Here is a 20650-nt window from a genome sequence, read left to right on the forward strand (position 1 = left end):
CCCGGCCACCCTAGTGCCGCTGAGGGTGTACCTTTGGTGCTACTTCGTTTCCCCATTTGCCCTGAGCTGAAGTCCAGCAGCCACCAACCGGAGGTCCCCCATCCCTCTTTGGATAACATTGGGCCTCAGCACTCTGCACCCGGCCGCCCTAGTGCCGCTCAGGGTGTAACTAGAGTGCATCCTTGACCCTGAGGGACCCCTGAGTCTACCCCCAGAACCTCAACTCCCACTACCAAATACTTACCTCAAAACTGATAACACTATTTTCCTCCATAGGATAACATTGACTGTTTGTCTGTGAAAAGTTTTCAAGTGTGGAGTTTGAAAACCTAAAGAAATTCTTAAAAATTGTACTGTTTAACAAAAACGATTTTACTTATCTGTTTGCATGAAATGTCCCAGAGTAGTATCCAGGTATACCACTCTGAGTAAGAAAAGTAATCTCAAAAGTAACTCACCTGTAATTGTACTGAAAAGCTCATTCAAGTCTATGTACTGTATTTATAAAGTATTGCATTTCTCTGAAACCATACTGTAAGTCAAAACAAAGTGCATATACTATTAAAAATCCAAACTGTATTACAACTGTATATTTACTGCAAAGTACTTATCACTTACCCGTGCCAAGCTTGCTTGGTTCTAGAAAATAAAATAACTAAAAGAATATTTTTACACAAAAGCAATTGGTCTTAAGTTTAGTCTTTGAGTGTGTTAATTAATTGAGTGTGCACAACAAATGCTTAACACTGTCCTCTGATACTGCCTTACTGCTCGACCACTCTACCACAAATATAGAGTGAGGTACTATCTAACTTTACCTCTGCCCATCTTTGGGGATCCGCTGGACTCTGTGCACATTATACCTCACTTTGGTATAGTATATACAGAGCAAGCTTCCTACAGGACTGTATTTCCATCCTTCAGAGCACAGTTTTCATTTTCACATTTCCCACCTGTAATTGTGTTACTATCTTTATTAAACTTCTTCTTTCAAAACGTGTAGGTTTTACAGCCAGCATCCTACAGCCAATGACGAGCTACCGAATCGCATCATGTCAGGCCACGTGCTTGTGAAAACCAATGTGAAGAGGTTCACTGAAACAGCCGCCCTCTTTGAGGATGGAACGGTGGAAGAGGATATTGATGTGGTCATCTTTGCTACAGGATACAGCTTTTCCTTCCCCTTCTTTGAAGATTCTGTTCTAAAAGTCCACAACAACAAGATCTCTCTATACAAAAACATCTTCCCACCACACATGAAGAAGCCTACGGTGGCCGTTATAGGCCTGATCCAGCCCCTTGGTTCCGTCACGACTGCTGCAGAACTCCAGGCCCGCTGGGCTGTAAGAGTATTTAAGGGTAAGTGAAAATATTATAGAAACAAACAATGACAGCCATTTACAGATTCTCCATGACTGCACACCATGACACCTCAAGAACTGTACACCATAGAGTTTGCTTTTTTTTATAAAATACTGCACCCAATCTTTTATTAAGAATCTGATTTAAAACATAGAGATGTGAGCATTGCAATCAGTACTTATCACAATTATTGGATATTACTTTTCATCCTCTGCTAAAACTATCTTTGCTAAACATCTGTGCCAATAGCTAGGAGGTCTCAGTGTACAAGTTCCCTCTCCCAAAGATGGCTGTCAAGTAAGGGCTAGAAGAGCACTATGCATGACTTCTTCACGAAGATGGCTGCTGAGAAGGTGCAGGACAGGGACTTGTAGCAAAATGACAGGACTGCAGTCTCCATTTTAAAAGGTGGAACTGAAGATATTTTTCTGCCAACGTGCATCAAGTTAATTTACATTATGTCAATCAAAATGTTGTGTACTACATATGCTTTATGCTTCACGTGAAACGTTTAGCTAGTGTCACATGGGTATGTTTTGGAGAGAAGTCAAAGCACTATAAACTGCACCTATAAATGTTATGTTATGTTAGAAACATTTGTACTGTACAGTGTGCCAATCATATAGCCTTGTGGTGCTGTTGATCACCTAGCTTCCCTTCCACAAGAGTCTGAAGAGGAGTCAGATGTGTCCCACGATGTTTGGGCCTTGTTAGGTCAAAGCCTACCCAACAGCACAGCTGTCAGGTTTGCTCAAGGCATCTTGGGAACATTCAGAAAGCTTCCCAAGGAATGCATTCTGTCCGTTGCTTACAATTGGCTTTGTGGTTTGTAACTCACATTTTCAGATTTTCTATTTGCTGGCTTTATTTGTTTTAGACTGTCCAGCTTCAGTTCGTCCCTCCCAAGGAGCAACGCCTTATCACACAGCCTCTCCTTGTATTCTTCCACAAGTGCTCCTTTCAATAAACAGGCCTGTATATCTTGGACCTCATTTACAAGACCACTGTGCCGCCGGTGCATCACGCTTTTTGATACACCAGCAGCGCAATGGGCTTGCCCATATTTACAAGGCCAGGTAAAGTCACCCAGCATGACTTTTTTATGGCCTTGTAAACATGGCCCCTTTCATGCATTACTCTGCATGAAAGAGGGGTTCCAGGGGTGTTGCTGAGGGTATTACTGCTCAACATCCATTGAACCTGACACAGTCCCAGATTTACAACGTTTTGTAAAGCTGGGAATTCATCAAAATCCTACGCCTCCCTAGGGGAGACGCAAGATGGTGCAAAGGGGAGAAATGCTTTTATTTCTCCTTGTTTTTTCTTCGTTCTATGCGTGCTGCATTCTGCAGCATGCATAGAAGGCGGAAAATGCCATCAATTATTGTTTTGTGCAGGAAGGTATCCCTTCCTGCACAAAAAACAATCATCCCCACAGCGCAGGCACCCTTGCAACATGATGCTAAGGTGTCTGTAGTGGTGCACAGCTGCTGTTTGTGTGTCGGCACAGGTGAGAAGGATAGGAATGTACCGTATCTTGTAGACACAGCACATTCCTGCCCTTTAATTTTGGCACATGGCAGCGCAGCAGGAAGGCTTGCTGTGCTGCCTTGCGTCAAAATATAGTAAATGAGGCTCCTTTTTAGGTCTCGACCTTGCTATCGTGTAAGCGATCGCAAAGCGAGACTATAGAGAGCGGGTTTGAAAAGTGCTCCCAAAAAGCGGATTGCATGGCTAGCAAGCGCACAATCACGCGCATCGTGCCGCCATGCAATCCGCCTTTTGGGAGCACTTCAAAGGGTCCGCTCCCCCGCCCCCAAGCGCGCGCGCGCCACGCTTCACCGGGCTTGTCTTTTTTTTTGTTTGTTTTTTTTAACTTTAAGCGTGAGGCGCGCGTGCGGCCAATGCTTGTTCACCTCGTTAAGATGGCTGCTGTATTCCTGCGGTCGCCGTGAACGTTCACGTGACTTCCCTTCAGGTCTTTAGTGGAGCCCGCCAGTGTTAAAGGTTCCAAGAAGTTCCGTTACCTCCATATCTACTAGGAAAGCGTGTCCTCAAACCTTCGGTGTACCGCCAGGTTAGTGAGTTCTTAGAACTCGGGTTGTTGTCCGTTGTTTCCATTATTTTTTCACGATGGTACTCAGCGTACCGCTTTTGTTATTGCAGGTGGTCCGACATATTTTCACAGTACACCTTCATATTTTCTTTGTCACAGGTATGAGCATTTTCTTTTCACTAGTGTTCACTTTCGGTTTTTCACACATACTCGCCGAGTGTGTATTTCTAACTCAGTGTATTCTGGGTTTCAGAAACTCGGGACTAGTTGCTGCTCCGCAGGATATAAATATCCTTGTGTCTTTTTAAGTAAGTCCCTTGCTGGCTTGAGATCCTCTTCACTAGTTTCCAGCACCAAGATTATTGCTTGTGGGTGTTCTTCCTGCTGGGTGTCGCTCTACACATACTCACATACAATTGTCCGCCACCATTTGAACTTCAGGAGTGTTTAGATGTGTGTTCATATTCAACCACTTTGTTTGCTTCTCAGTTCGTAGTTGGCATATTTCTTCCATCCGTTGTCCATGCTCATTTGCGTACAGGGTGTATACTGCTTGTTGTCATGTATTCCACGTGGAATAGGTCTCACATTATTAAAGTTTGAGCTATTGGTGTTGCATTATTTAGCAATGAAAATAGCTCAAACTTTAATAATGCGAGACCTATTGCATTGCAAATGCTTGTTCTTATATTGTCACATTTGCTGTGCATTCAAAGACAGAGGTCAAATTTAGGCCTGGACAGAGTTTGCTTAGCTCTGCAATGCAGAACTCCGCAAAGTGACCAAAAAACTCCACTATGCTACACGGAGTTCCGCAAGCGGGTGGAGTGCATTATGTTGTGCCGTTCATGCTGATTTTTAGCACCAGGTGTTTTGCCACGCTCTTTAAAATCAGCCCGAATGGCACCACACGCAGCGCAAGAGGATGCTGCTTCTTTCTGCTTCTTGAGTAGATGTTCTACTTGAGCGGCAGCTTCCTCAACGCGACCATAAGGTTTGTCACGCGAGTTTTAGCGACCATCCGTGACCGCCCGCGTTTAGAAATATCGCCGGGAGTTGGTCTGGAGTAAGATTTTCCTTGCTCCCTAACTTAACGTTGGCGAGCACGAGTAAGGAATTTTACTCCCAGGCCTGGTCAAATGTCAGCCTCTGTCGTTTGTGGAAGCTTGGTGTTCATTTTCCTATCTCAGACTTCAAAGTGAGAGGATTTATGTGACAATCTTGCTGGGTACTGGGGATAGGAAAGGGTTATTTTCCTGCACACAACAACATTTAAATGAACTGTGCAAGTATTTAATAATATATCAGAATTAGAAAAGAACAAATTAAGCAAATGTTATTGAAAATTCTGAAGTGTGTTAAAAACAAATACTTTAATATGATCAAAACAAATGAGTACACTGGAAGATGCCATATCCACACATTTTCGTTTGTGCACTGTATAGTTTTATTAGTAAAACTGTATGTCTGTGCAAATGTAATGGTCATTTCAACTGAAAATGTGTTGTCTGTAATGGCAGTGTGCTACCACGCCATGCATACGCCACTCTACGCCGCATCACTCTACTCTGCAACACTCCATGCCACTGCACTATACTCTGCACTATTCCACTTTACACAACTCCACACAACTGCACTCTGTGCCACTGCACTCAAATCCACTTGATGCCTCTTTACTCGCCTTTGCACCACTCTAGTTCATGCCAGTGCTCTGTATGCCACTCTACTCTTCCCCACTGTACTCTTTGCCACTGCAATCTACAACTCTCCAGTCTAGGCCACTCCACTCTACTTTGCGCAACTCCACTCTACTCTACACTGCTCTGCAAAACTGCACTCTATGACACTTCAATCTATGCCAATACATGTTTCGCCAATACACTCTACTCTGTACCACTTCACTCCCCTACACTTTATGCCAATCCATTGTGCGCCATCTAATCTACTCTGTACTACACTGTATGCCACTGCACTTTACATCAATTTACTCTATGCCATTACACTCTGGGCCACTCTACTCTACACCACTGCACTCTACCTGCACCATTCCACTCTATGCCACACCATTCTACTCTTGAAACAATCTACTCTACATCATTGCACTCCACTCCACGCTACTCCACTCAATGACACTGCACTATATGCCACTCTACTCGAAACCACTGCACTCTATGCCACTGCACTCAACTCTGCACTACTGTAGTCTATGCCACTGCTTTCTTTAGCACACTACCCGGCTGCACTCTATGACACTCTACTATGCAACACTGCAGTCTCCATCACTGAACTCTACGCCACTCTACTCTGCAGTACTGCACTCTATGACACTATACTCTGCATCACTGCTCTCTGCAGCACTCCATTCTACACCACAATCCTAAACTCTACACCACTCTACGCTACTGCCCTCTGTGGTAAATAATTTAATTACCGGGACTTAATTTGATACAGAAACATAATAGAAATAGCTCAGTAAATAAGAGGCAGAATCCGTGGTATTAGAGGTTCGGAATGGGCTTTATTCCAATGGACGATTCGAATCGGTGACTCCAAGTTCCATCACCACGGAGGTTCAGGAAGTGAAGTACATACTTTATTGATAAGTAATCACTTTTATACAATAGGCATTACATTGAAGCAAATGCAAGAGGCGTAACAATTGATAGTGTAGATAAAACATACATGCGTAGCAAAAGTGGGCGTAACTGGGTGTGACTAAAGAACGTCATCAGGTGTGATGTCATAATAGGGTGGTTCCATGAAGGAATTTCGCAATGTCAGCAGAAATACTTGGCAGAAATGCGCGCGCAGCAGCATGACGTGTGATTGACGTGCAACTAGGGGGTGAAGGGGACTTGACATTTAGCTCTACATGTGGCGACAGATGTCTGGAGGGTCAAGTCAACCTTATCCCAAATCATATCTAACATCCTATGTTTAAAGAACTATGTTATCCAAAAGAGAGGTCTCTTAGAGTAGAATCTTATTCTATACTGACCATACTGACTGTTAGTGCGTGTACAAGCGTCTAAGTGTCTACACTAGATGCGAGGGCGAAAGTCTTCCATAATAATAGGGCTATGAATTACTTGCATAAAGACAGAGAAGCCGGGCCTTTGCTCGGTAGCTGGAAGAATGTTTACTTAAACTACTAGACAGGAATGCATTGGGCAGGGAGCGGAGCAGATAATTTCGAAGGTGAAATACAGTTTTTTGGCAGGCAGCAAGCTGATGTCAGGCATCGTGAGCCGCGCAGAGAATGAGGACAAAGTTCATGGATACAGATGCAGGCTCAGACTCGAGCTCTCAGAGGCAGAGGGCAGGGAAAGCTTGATGGCAGAATCAGGGCCTACTCGCCTGAACTGTAAAATGGCATAAGTGAACCATATAAAGCCGGTGGCCTTTCGTACTTAGGAATGGAATATCCGGCCCATTCATGGCGGATCTGAAAGAGGACATGTTAACGGTGGATGCACATGTATTTGCGTCTTCATAACTGGAACTGGAGGGAACATACATGTACTTGTGATTTATACATGGAACCGTTGGGGTCCAAGATAGGGGACATAACTGATCAGAAAAATCCATATTTCCACATTCCCTCCTTGTCCCCTACTTGCCCGTCAAGGGATATCAATCTTCATCAATCCATTGATCTGTTCATATAGTATCATTTGTTCTTCTTTTTTCTTCTGGGACGAACGAAATCTTGGTGATGGAATACACGATGTGGCACACAGACCACAGATCGCTGGTCCACATTGTAGACATAGACAGCAACTGAATAGTATGAGAAAGCCAATACCTAGGAAGGATAGGACCTTCCATCCAAAGGTAGATAATACACTCCAAAACCAACCGGACCAAGTCCAGGTGCCTGGATTCTGGTGTATCTGGTTTACAATCTTATGAAGGCGGGTTATGGCTTTATATACAGATGGCGAATTTTCTGGTATGAAAATGCAACAACTTGATCCGATGACCCTACAAGCTCCGCCCCTATCGGCCAGGATGACGTCAAGGACAAGACGATTTTGAAGCACAACAATCCGCATAGCAGACTGTTCTTCTGTTAAATTGCCTAAGGCGGAAATAGTTTCATTCACTACTGCTTCAAGGGTTCTAGTTAATCTACGTATCAGCTTACTATTAGTAACGGTACCTATATAGGGAAAGAGACCTTTATTGAAATCTGTGTATTTTTCCCATGCTGTTTCAGTGTAATCGACTATTGGGAGATCTCTTCTTTCTCTATGGTGTACTAAATGAGTATTTCTGTGATAATCAGGAGGAGCTAGGAAAACAGGTGGCAAAAGGAATCCAATGTAACAGGTACCATCCCAATCTAGAGGTAGGCGTACATATGCCGTCTGACCACATATGAAATAGGAATGGCGGTAAGCTCTAAATGTAGACTTGCCCTGATCACTAAATTCTATTACAGTGGTGCATCTACTATGGCCCATATGTATGGAACCATTCTTTCTTACACATAATTCACCTTTTACTGGGAATATTGACATAGCGGGCAAAATTGGAGTAGCTTCGGATTCGACATTTAGGATCATAAGATTGAGTGTAAAATTACCTAATTCATACACTTCATTTTCTAGATCAGTTCCTGTTCTTTTGGGAAGTCCCTCCTTGTTAGGGTAGCAGACTTTAAGTAAAACTAAGTTCAAATTTCCCCATACCCAGTTGTCTTGATAAACTGCAGAATTTGAATCTAGGGAATTAATTAAACTAAACCATGCTCCACAGGAGCCGTTGTGTGTGAATGGGTATGGAAAGAGAGGTAGAATTCCTTTATAATTCTGATAGGGAGGGAGTCGGCCACATATCCAACAATTTGTAGCATTGCTAACCTGATGGGAATGATGTAACATACTAATAAACGTGTTATTGCGCAGCGCAAATCTATATGACAATTCATGCGGAGGTAATTCACTAAAAGAATGTTCAGCAGTAACATTATAAACATGTCTAGAAATGGGGTAACATATGTGCAACAATATACTTGCAGTAATTATTAAAAGACTTAAGAAAAACAAAATTAATAACGTCACTGTGCAATGACTACGCAGTGATTTACAGTATGCATGTCGTTTCAACATTTTTCGCGTTTTTTCTCTATTCAGGTCTAAGGGATACATGTCAGAGACAAATTCAACCGCTTCACCTTGGAGAGGACTTAAACAGTCAAATTGCCTGACTGGTTAGACCTGAGTTTCAGTTTATATTGTTCGTGATTACTTGATTCAACCAAAGGAAGTTTTGAGTCAATGGGTGAAGACACACGAGGTGTGGTATTTACATCCGATGGTAGTCCATGAAATTTCTTGATATGACTTGAATGTACCCAGCCTTTCCTGCCTTCGATCTTCACGGCTGTCCTTGTGGTGAGCAAGACCAGTTGCGGCGACCTCCACCTAGGATCCAGCTGAGTCTTTCGATCAAAGTTCCTCACCAAGACCAGGTCCCCCGGAACTACGTCATGGGGTTTCACCTCAGTGTTGTCAGGAAAAGCTGCAGCTACCTGTGAACGACAAGATTGTAGTGCAGACATCAAGGAAGCCAAATAATCTGTCAGCATATTACAGTCAATATCAGTTATTTTACGTGGTATAGGCGTCCCCCACATATTTGGTGGTCTACTGAAGATCACTTCATAAGGGGATAGCCCTGTTCGAGAGTGTGCTACCATTCTCATGTAAAAGAGTGCAACTGGTAACGCTACTACCCAGTCGACACCTTTCTCTCTGCATATTTTGGACAATCTAATTTTCAGAGTTTGATTATGTCTTTCCACGAGACCTGCTGCCTCGGGGTGTCGGACACAGTGGAATTTCCACTGATAACCTAACAAAAGTGAAACGTGTTTCATTAGTTCGGATGAGAACGGCTGGCCGTTATCTGAGTAGACAACACGTGGTAAACCGTACCGTGGGAAGAATTCTCGAACTAACTGTTTGGCAGTAGTCGGGGCAGTGTAATCTGAAACCGGGTATGCCTCTGTCCAACGGGAAAGAGCACAGACAACTACGAGAACATATTTGAATCCTCGACATCGTTCCATCTGGATATAATCCATCTGGAGGACTTCAAAAGGGTGATCAGGAGGCTGAAATCCACCCTGTTCTACGGGAATGCTTTTTCCTGGGTTAAACTGACAACAGATCATACAGGTACGGACTTTTTGTTTAGCTGCTGCTCGTAAATGTTTGTTGAACCAAATGTGTTGAATGCTGTCTAGCATAGCTTTTTCCCCTAGATGCGCTGGACTATGTACAGTGTTAATAATGACTTGGACCATTGAATCAGGAAGGAACCACACAGATTTTTCCTTTGTCATCCATCCTTGATCCGTTTGGATCCCTCCTAATTCAGTCCATTTCTTTATTTCGTCTGGAGTAGCATGTGTCTGTATGTCAATTACGTCAAGAGCGGGATCCTTAACCATCATGCAATGTGTTGGCGTCGGGACTATTGTCTTTGTCATGTCGGATGTTTGAGTTTGAGCAGTCTGTTTAGCTGTTCTGTCAGCTAGATCATTGCCTTGAGAAATGATATCAGTAACTTTCGTATGAGCTTTACATTTCATAATTGATATTGCAGTGGGTAGATGTATTGCATCTAATAAGGCATGAATGAGGGGTCCGTGCTGAATGTGGGCACCGTGAGAAGTTAAATAACCTCTCTCTCGCCACAGCACGCCGAAGTCATGTACAACTCCGAATGCATAACGTGAATCAGTGTATATGTTGACTTTTTTATTTGTGGCTTGAATACAGGCTTGTGTCAGAGCGATGAGCTCTGCTGCTTGAGCGGACAAGGTATTTATACAATTTGTTTCAATGACTTCAGTGTCTGTTGTGACTGCGTAAGCGGCCACTAACTCTCCTGTACTTGTTCTCATACATGAACCATCTACATACAACGTCAGGTCTGGGTCTGATAATGGAACGTCTGTTAAATCTTGTCTGGGTTTCGTCGTGATAGTGATAACATCAATACAATCATGTGCAAGTGGATCTGTTCCATTTACAGGTAACAGTGTGGCAGGATTCAATGTACTACAACGTCTGATTTCTATATGTGGCTGAAACAATGTTAATTCGTAACCGGTGAGTCGTGCTATAGTCAAGTGTTGTGTTTGTGTGCGGTTCAAAAGAACCTCTACTGCATGTGGTACTTGTACTGTCAATGGATGTCCTAATACTATGGCATCGCTTTGTCTGATTGCTAAGGCTGTTGCTGCCACTGATTTTAGGCATGCAGGCAAAGCCTGAGCTACGGGATCTAATGTACTAGAAAAATAGGCACATGGTTTGTGTGATCCTGCTTGTTCCTGTGTGAGTACTGACAAGGCAGTACCTTCGCGTTCTGTAACAAAGAGTGTAAACTGTTTATTGTAACATGGTGTTGCTAGGACAGGTGCTTGACATAAAGCTTTCTTTAAACTTTCAAAAACGTGTGTATGTTCCTGAGTCCAAGGGAGGACAGTCGATGTGGCTGCCTCCTGTGTTGTCAATTGAATGAGTGGTTTTGCTAGAAATGCATACTGAGGGATCCACTGCCTACAATATGAAGTGAGGCCTATGAAAGCCCGCACCTCCTTTTGTGTCTTGGGTATTGGCATGTTAGCTATTAACTGAATGCGGTCGGGTGTAAGCTGCCTTCCCTCCTTGGACAGCGAGTGACCAAGGTAAACAACTCGCTGGACACAGAATTGCAGCTTAGAAGGGGACACCTTGTGCCCTTTTTCGGCTAGAAATTGTAAAACTGTCAGTGATGCTTTCTCACATTCAGGTTCGCTTCTAGCGGTGATCAGCAGATCATCGACATATTGAAGCAGGGCAGTGTTTACTGGCATGTGGATACTGTCGAGTTCTCGTTTCAGTGCTTGGCTATAGATGCTGGGGCTTTCTGTAAATCCTTGAGGTGCGCGTGTGAATTTAAAGCTACGTCCATTTAAACTAAATCCGAACAAGTATTGGCTTTCCGGATCTATTGGGACGCTGAAAAAGGCATTCTTGAGATCAATTACAGTAAAGAATGTTGCTTCGGAATCAATAGCTGTCAGTAATGACGAGATATCTGGGACCACAGGGAATTGTGGCACAATGCATTTGTTCAATTTGCGCAGATCAATAACCAATCGATATACTGGCGGAGCCTTTGGATCTGTTCGTTTAAGAATCGGAATTATCGGGGAATTACATACATTGGAGTCTGTTTCCACAACTACTCCTTGGACAATGAGCTTGTCAATAATTTGCAGTAAAGCCACTACAGCATCTGGTGGTAACTTGTATTGTCGCATTCGTGGTAGTACCACTCCTGCCTTTAATGTAACCCGATATGGTGTAATATTCATGCAACCAACATCAGTAGGGCCTTGTGCCCATAAATGTGTAGGTAAAGTCTGCAGTCGGGGATCCATGTCTCGAGACACATAGTGACCTTTGAAATCACGTAAAAACAATCTTACTCCTTCCGGAGAACAACATATTATAGCTCCTAGAGCTTTCAGTGTTTTTATACCTAACAGGTTTTCTGGACATGATTTAGTAAGCAATAAATCTGTAGTTCGGGTTAAGGGTCCTATCGTAAGTGGAAGAGGCTGTGATACTTCATTAACAATAGGTTTTCCTGAAAAACCAAGGGAAATATTCTGTGAGCCTGAGAGGGGTGCCCCTGGAACTTCACTACGTTTTATAGTTGTTCGACTTGCCCCTGTATCAAGTAAACATTTTCTATCTTGGCCTAATAGTTCACTATGTACATAAGGTCCTTCTTGGTCTACAGGGACCTCGATAAGGGGTAAGTCAACTTCCCTCTCTAGGCTGGTTCATGCGTATCGTTGATAATCAGGATAATCGTACTGTGCGGTCTGGTACAGCTGTCGTGTCGTGGTTTGTGTGGCAGCAACAGGCAGCGCTGGTGCAGCTGGCACAAACTGTATAGACTGTTGTGAAGCTGGCATGGACTGTGCATGCTGTGGTGCTCCTTGTTCATTCTGATCCTGTCTAGGTGGCCGTGGTCTTTCCTGTGTTTTACCTGTGGCAATATTACGCTTCAGGACTGGGCAATCGTGTATGTAATGTCCTGGCTGTTTACAATAGTTGCATGTCCCTTTTACAGGTCCTGCTGAATCACCGGAATGTGTCGTACCTCTTTTATGACCTTCAGCTGGAACTGTCTGGGAGACTAGCATTTTCATTTTTGTGTCTTTCATGCGTTTCTGTTCATGTTCTTGTTCCTCTCTAATTCTATTGTAATGGTACTGTAACATTTGTAACATTTGTGATGGGGTATTACCTTGCCAGGTACTCTCGAATTTTAATACTCTATTCTTCACCTGGGGCAAGGAATTTTCAACTAATTTTGTCACAAACTGATGTGGGTATGACTCGCTACTTGCTTTTATACCACTATTTATACCAAAACATTTTTCGAATCGGGCATAGAAATCACTAGTGTCTTCATCTTGCTTTTGTTTACAGGCTGAGATTGCACCCCAGTCTTCCTTTTTCGTGGTTAATAAACGTGGCAGCACCTGTACTAGTAAACCTGGTAGTGCTTTAGTTTTATCCCCAAGCCCCGAACCTGGACCTCGGGCCCTTTCTTCATTTTCTAATGCTGTCCAGTCTATCTTTTGGTCTCCCACCTCCCACTCTTTTTCCTTAAGTTTTTCGTAAATGCCAGCAGGCATTAATACCTTTAATATTGTCATAATGTCGGGATAGGTATACTCTCCCATGAGTAACATGTCTTTAATTTCTCGGTGAAAACCCGCTGGGTCTTTGTCATGACTGGGTACCACTTTTTTCATTTCTAACAATTCTATTTTCGATATGGGCGTATATACATATACACGTTTAAACTGATTGTCCTCGCCCTTTATTGGGTGTACTTCTCGTAAGGGATTCTGTCTGTCCATGTAATACGTCGTTCTTTCCTTGATGGGCAGTGAGACATGTTCTGGGCATACAAAAAGAATGTACTGCTTTCTTGATTCTAGTATTTCCTTAATTAACTTAGTACCTGAACCTCTCCATCTATTCGTGAGTAATTCAGTCAATATATCAGGTAGAAGACCAGGATCTGAATGTTGGCTTTTATATAGTATAAGAAGTTGTTGAATCATATAAATCCCAGCTAAACGCTGTTCATCTGGGGTGAGGTTCAAAAATGTGTGTGCTACTGTATCATCACCATATTTTCCGGGACTGTCAGCCCAATGAACGGCTGACCTGGCTAATTCTTGTTCATCCATAGAATCGAGTAAATGATAACCCCTTCGTTCTCGGAGTAATTTGTCAGCGGCTTGGAACGAATGCTCGGGGGACCTTATATTTATTATAGGTGTTTGGAAATTCCTGTTATTATCTGGACATATCGGACGTATCGGGTCAGTGAAACATCTAGTACTATTACAAGATCTTCCTCTACCTACATAGGCTATGGTTTCTGACTGTCCTGTGGGCAGTCCTGATCCTTCCTCCTCCTCATTTTGTTCAAACTGGTCTACCGTTAATCTCTCTTCGTGTAGGCGTTCTATTTCTTTACGGATCTTTCGACACATGGCTATTATACATTTTTGCTTATCATGTCTCCCTTCTGATATATTCTGGCTCCATCCGGTAAGAATTTGCATTGCTTCCGGGTCTACCCCCGGTCGGTCTTGATTTCTGATCACACAATTTATGAGGAAACGTAACAGTTCCCCCTGTATCTCCACTTTCTGGTATTCCATAGCTCTGTTAATACATTCAGAATCTCGCCCTGTTTGGACAAAATGATATATATTATCTAGATGTGCAGTCATTCCTGGTAACTTCCCCAAATACACCGCGGCTCGTCTGATACGTAATGATGCCATGATCATTTCGTCCTCTTTGCCGGGCACAGGGTCATATCTACAATCTACAAGAAGTTCCTTAAGCGTGCGGGAATTTATGAGTTTGGGGGTACGTGGATGTGCTGTTTCTTGAAAAGTAAGTTTATTTATTCTTGGTGGCGTAGAAAAAATGTTGGTAGCACCTCCGGTAGCCCCATCTGGGGTATCGGGCGTGAAAGGATTCGTAGAACGCGATACAGCAACTATAGGTGTGGGCACAGCTGTAGAAGTAGCTGTAGGAACAGATGTGGAAACAGATGTGCTTGCCGGAACTGGTGTCAGGATTTGGTGCTGTAGAGATGCAGATACAGGATCTTGGCGTTGAACTTCCCCGGCAGACGGTCTATGTGGGGCGGGGTTAGCATACTCGGGAGCTGCGTCATCTAAATATGAGGAAAGAAAAACATCTTCTGCGGTTCTAGGATGCTCCTTAGGATGTACTTTTATTGGAAATAATGGGGGTGGCAAGTCTTTTGGTATCCCCGAAGTAGCCTTAGGTAATCCCTCGGCCAGAAGGGGATACATACCCTTCATAAGGGCATTTCTTTGTCTGTCTACTTGTTCTGATTTCACTCGTGTACCTTCTTCAATTAATAGATTTTCTCGGACTTTATTTGAATTTTCCTTACTCTTCTCTTCCTGTCTACGTGCTTTTTCTGTACGTCTATACGATTCTTTACGCCATAATTCAATGGCGTCTTTCTGTGATTGTCTAGCTTTCCTTTTCCATAATTCTTCCTCTATTTTCACGATGCAATCTGCATCCCAGGTCCCAGCTGCGGGCCACCTCTGACTTTCTGGTAATTCCTTAGTGTAGTCTACCCATAGATCAAGAAATAATATGGCGTCTAGGCCATGTTTATGATACTTGAAGTACCCTGGAGTGTCCCTAGGAGGAATGGGAACAGCTTCTTCGAGTACCCCTTTTCTAGTTGTGATCTGTCTTAGTTTCGAAAAGAGCGGCATACTGAGAACTGGTCTGATACTTGATCTTGAACAAACTTAATACAATAAACCACGATAATGAACAGTCATTCACACCACAATATGCAGAACGTATTAAAAACATTTAACATTTAACTGAGCAGCGATGATGATGACGATCTAAGAAAACTTTATCACAAGACATAATACTCGGCATTAACTGAATTATTCTGAATTTATATACTTGATATACTAGATATACTGCTAAACAGTACAGATACACTGCTAAAACAGTGCAGACCGGATTTGTGTACCCAAACCCGTCTTGACCGGCACAACCTATGTGCACGTCAGAACGCCTCCCCAGTAATGGTACTCACCGGGTAGCTCGGAACGGAAGGCCTCGGAACGGAACTGAACTGAACTGGACCGGACTGGACTCGACTCGAAAACTTCGGACACTTCGGGACATCGGAAACTTGGTGGGCCTCTGTATACCTCGGATCTTGCTCTCTCAGCTAGGCTCTGGTCGGGATACTTCGCACTTCTCACCGCCTCGTCTGGGTGTTGATCGCAGCCTCAGTCGCCCCCGCTTGACCGGAGGGAGATACAGGAAATCCTGCTGGTACGCGTTGTTGTCCGTCCAGCTGTGGCAGGAGACCGGGCCTGCAACGCACCGCCGGCGCGTGAGATGAGAAAGTGTCCCTGTTCGGGCGCCATTCATGTGGTAAATAATTTAATTACCGGGACTTAATTTGATACAGAAACATAATAGAAATAGCTCAGTAAATAAGAGGCAGAATCCGTGGTATTAGAGGTTCGGAATGGGCTTTATTCCAATGGACGATTCGAATCGGTGACTCCAAGTTCCATCACCACGGAGGTTCAGGAAGTGAAGTACATACTTTATTGATAAGTAATCACTTTTATACAATAGGCATTACATTGAAGCAAATGCAAGAGGCGTAACAATTGATAGTGTAGATAAAACATACATGCGTAGCAAAAGTGGGCGTAACTGGGTGTGACTAAAGAACGTCATCAGGTGTGATGTCATAATAGGGTGGTTCCATGAAGGAATTTCGCAATGTCAGCAGAAATACTTGGCAGAAATGCGCGCGCAGCAGCATGACGTGTGATTGACGTGCAACTAGGGGGTGAAGGGGACTTGACATTTAGCTCTACATGTGGCGACAGATGTCTGGAGGGTCAAGTCAACCTTATCCCAAATCATATCTAACATCCTATGTTTAAAGAACTATGTTATCCAAAAGAGAGGTCTCTTAGAGTAGAATCTTATTCTATACTGACCATACTGACTGTTAGTGCGTGTACAAGCGTCTAAGTGTCTACACTAGATGCGAGGGCGAAAGTCTTCCATAATAATAGGGCTATGAATTACTTGCATAAAGACAGAGAAGCCGGGCCTTTGCTCGGTAGCTGGAAGAATGTTTACTTAAACTACTAGACAGGAATGCATTGGGCAGGGAGCGGAGCAGATAATTTCGAAGGTGAAATACAGTTTTTTGGCAGGCAGCAAGCTGATGTCAGGCATCGTGAGCCGCGCAGAGAATGAGGACAAAGTTCATGGATACAGATGCAGGCTCAGACTCGAGCTCTCAGAGGCAGAGGGCAGGGAAAGCTTGATGGCAGAATCAGGGCCTACTCGCCTGAACTGTAAAATGGCATAAGTGAACCATATAAAGCCGGTGGCCTTTCGTACTTAGGAATGGAATATCCGGCCCATTCATGGCGGATCTGAAAGAGGACATGTTAACAGTGGATGCACATGTATTTGCGTCTTCATAACTGGAACTGGAGGGAACATACATGTACTTGTGATTTATACATGGAACCGTTGGGGTCCAAGATAGGGGACATAACTGATCAGAAAAATCCATATTTCCACACCTCTACGCAGCTCTACTCTGCGTAACTGAGCTCTATGCCATTCTACACCACTGCACTCTACTTTGCACCACTGTAGTCTACGCCACTACTCTCTATGGCACTCAATGCCACTCAATGCCACTGCACTTTATGCCACTCTACACTGCTGCCCTCTACAGCACTCTAGTCTGAAACACTGCGCTCTCTGCCACTGAATTCAGCGCCACTCTACTCTGCATTACTGCACTCTATGCTAATGCACCCTATGCCAATCTACTTTGCAGTGCTGCACTCTGCAGCACTCTACTCTGTTTCCACTATACTCTACTCTGCACCACTCTACCCCACTGGACTCTATGCCACTCTACTCTATACTGCTGCACTCTACACCACTGTACTCTATGCCACTGCACTCTAAACAACTTTACTCTGCAGCAATGCACTGCATTCCACAATTCGCCACTCTCAGTACGCCACTGCATTCTATGATGCTGCATTGTACACTGCTGAATTCCATGCCACTGCACTCTATGCCACTGCACTCCACAACAATCTATGCCAATGCACTCTACACCAGTCCACTCTACTCTACACCACTCCACTGTACGCCTCTCTATGCCACTACAAACTACTCTACTCTGTTCCACTGCACTCTACTCTGCACCACTGCACTCAATGCCACTGCACTCTATGCAACTCTACTCTACACCATTGCACTCTACAACAATGCACTTTATGTAACTCGACACCACTGCACTGTACAATACTCTACTCTGTAATACTGCACTTTACGTCACTGAACACTACGCCACTATGCTCTGCACTTCTGCATTCTGTCCCTATGCACTTTACGCCACTCTATTCTGCACCACTCTATGCCACTCTACTCTGCACCACTGCACTCTATGCCACTCAACTCTACTCTGCACTGCTGCACCCTACTCCCCTGTACTCTTTACTACTCTACTGTGCTCAGCATCACTGCACTCTATGCCACTGCACTCTACTATGCAACACTCTAATCTACGCCACTGCATTCTACGGCTCTGCATTGTACGCCACTGAATTCTATGCCACTGCACTCTGCACCACTGCTCTCTACACCATTATACTCTACAACACTCTACGTCAAGCACTCTACACCAGTCCACTCTACTCTATGCCACTCCACTCTACACAACTCCACTCTATCCCACTCCATTACATGACACTCTATCCCATTCCAATCTATCCCGGCCAAAGTCATAGCCTCCTTGTCTAGTCAACTGTCTCCATCCATAGAGTTTCTTCTCAATCTCTCTTTGAGAGAGGGTCCTGTTCCTCTGGAATGGAAAGCAGCATAGGTTATGCCTATCCGGAAGAACACCAAGGCTCCTCTAACAGATCTTTCCAATCTCCGTCCCAGCTCGCTACCCCCCATCCTGAACAAAATATTAGAGAAGCACATTAACAAACATTTGTCCAACCATGTCGAGCTCACTGGTAGTCTAGATCCTTCCCAGTCAGGCTTCAGGCCCAAATACAGCACAGAATCAGCCCTGCTAGCGGTCACAGATAAGATCAGGATGACCTTAGACAGGGGTCAATCTACGATTCTGGTGCTGTTGGACCTCTCTGCCGCATTCAACATGGTTTCGCATCAGATATTGCTCAGGAGACTGGAGGAGATTGGACTTAGAGACTCTGCCCTCCAGTGGATGACGAGTTTTTTATCCTCTCGTTCCCAGACTGTCAATTTTGGCCCCTATCGTTTGGCACCTATGGAACTGACCATGGGAGTACCTCAGGGCTCCTATCTGAGCTCCACCTTGTTTAATATCTATGTTTCTCCCTTGGTCAACCTCCTTAGGACCTGTGGTTTCACTCCCATTTCTTACGCCGACGATACGCAGCTTCTATTTCCTTTCGACATATTTACTCCATCTGTGCAGTGGGCCTTCTCGTCTGGTATGAGGGCTATCTCAAATTGGATGAGATGTAATTTCCTCCAATTTAATGTTGGGAAGATCAAGATCTTCCTCTTTGGAGATGCTCCTCTATTGTAGACTCCCGAATGGTTGCCGGTGGACCTCGGTGTTCCCCCTGCCCCTAAGTCCCTTGTTAAGAACCTCTGCATTTTCCTGGACCAGGCTCTCACTTTAAAGGAGCACGCTGCTCTGACAGCTGGCTCCTGCTTTCACACACTGGGCTTACTATGCCGAATCTTTCCCTTGCTTCCTTGCTTCCTGACTCAACTCGGAAGACTCTGACGCAGGCCCTCATACTGAGCCGTCTGGACTACTGCAATGGCCTACTGGTCTCAGCCAATGAGACCTCATTCTGTAGATTGCAGGTGGTCCAGAACACCGCGGCGCGACTAGTCCTTAATGCCCCCTTAGGACTGCTTCCCGCCCTCTTCTTCGTCAGCTTCACTGGCTTCCAGTATGCAAGCGGGTTAAGTTTATAGTTTGCTGTACTGTTCACAAAGCTATATACAATCTCGGCTCGCCTATCTTGCAGAGAATTTTACGCCATACATGCCCTCTAGGTCCCTCCGCTCTGGATCTAAACCCCTTCTTGTGGTCCCCCGAGTTAAGAAAGCCAGGCTGGGCGGGAAGGCACTCTCCCACCTTGGCCCTCTTTACTGGACTCAGCTCCCCATACACGCAAGACAATGCCCCGACCATCTTCAATTCAGAATTCACCTTAAGACTATCCTTTTCTGATTCTGATTATGTTCTAGCTCTTAGCTTTTCTTGTTGCCTGTCTGAAGCGCAGAGATACCCCTCCGGGGGTCGATTCAGGCGCTATATAAATAAATAAATAAATACTTTGGTGGCAGGACAGTGTGTAGTGTTATTTTGTGTATATCTTGGTTTATATTGTAACCAGCCTGTAGTGCAGCTGTTAGAAATAGGTCTCAACTTGGTGTTGTTGGACATGGCACGCTTAAACTGTTTTGGACACGTCTAGTTTTCGGGAAATGCTTTCTAAGGCCCTGAATAAGAATGTCCCGGAGAGGTGCAAGCTAACTGTTACACAGATACAATCAGACACCGTGGGTGTTTGGTTTTTATTGGGTGTGATAATGATGGCCTATGAGTTAAGTACTTCAGAATGACGCGTTAAACGCGGATGTGTTATCAGCACCAAAGTTTACATAATCTGGTATTTCTTCGTACCAAAACCTGCATATCCTAGTATTTACCAGGCTTTTCCCCCAGCACATATCAGAATGTTTGAACTAGCAATATGTGCCTGGGGACATGCTGGAGTGCACACTTTATTGCATCCCATAATAACAAAGTGCAGTAAACTCGCGAACGGGTTTGCGCAGTGGTTGGAATTTTCAGTATCACTGGTGATCAAGGCCTTGGTGTTTGTGGTATGGTCTTGTGAAATTCTTTCACACATTTTCTTGTGTTTCTTATTTGGATATCTCAATAGGGGTCGGTGCTGTTGGTGTATCCTGAGATGTATGGTGAATGGATGTTTGTGTGGGATGGGTTCTGTCTGATGTACAGCGGCGGGCGGAA

At 44.2% G+C, this 20650-nt stretch overlaps 1 protein-coding gene across 2 annotated transcripts in view; it reads left to right on the forward strand.

The window, feature by feature from the left end:
• Nucleotides 1–20650, forward strand: part of LOC146833669 (flavin-containing monooxygenase 5-like) — a 405379-nt gene that overhangs the window by 329931 nt on the left and 54798 nt on the right. For both annotated transcript variants that reach the window (XM_085601553.1, XM_085601554.1), the window contains exon 7: nt 1004–1359. In XM_085601553.1, the coding sequence (XP_085457679.1) occupies nt 1004–1359 (356 nt within the window). The remainder of the gene's footprint in view (nt 1–1003; nt 1360–20650) is intronic.

The sequence above is a fragment of the Triturus cristatus genome, chromosome 4_2 (assembly GCF_964204655.1).
Source record: "Triturus cristatus chromosome 4_2, aTriCri1.1, whole genome shotgun sequence".
NCBI classification, from domain to species: domain Eukaryota; kingdom Metazoa; phylum Chordata; class Amphibia; order Caudata; family Salamandridae; genus Triturus; species Triturus cristatus.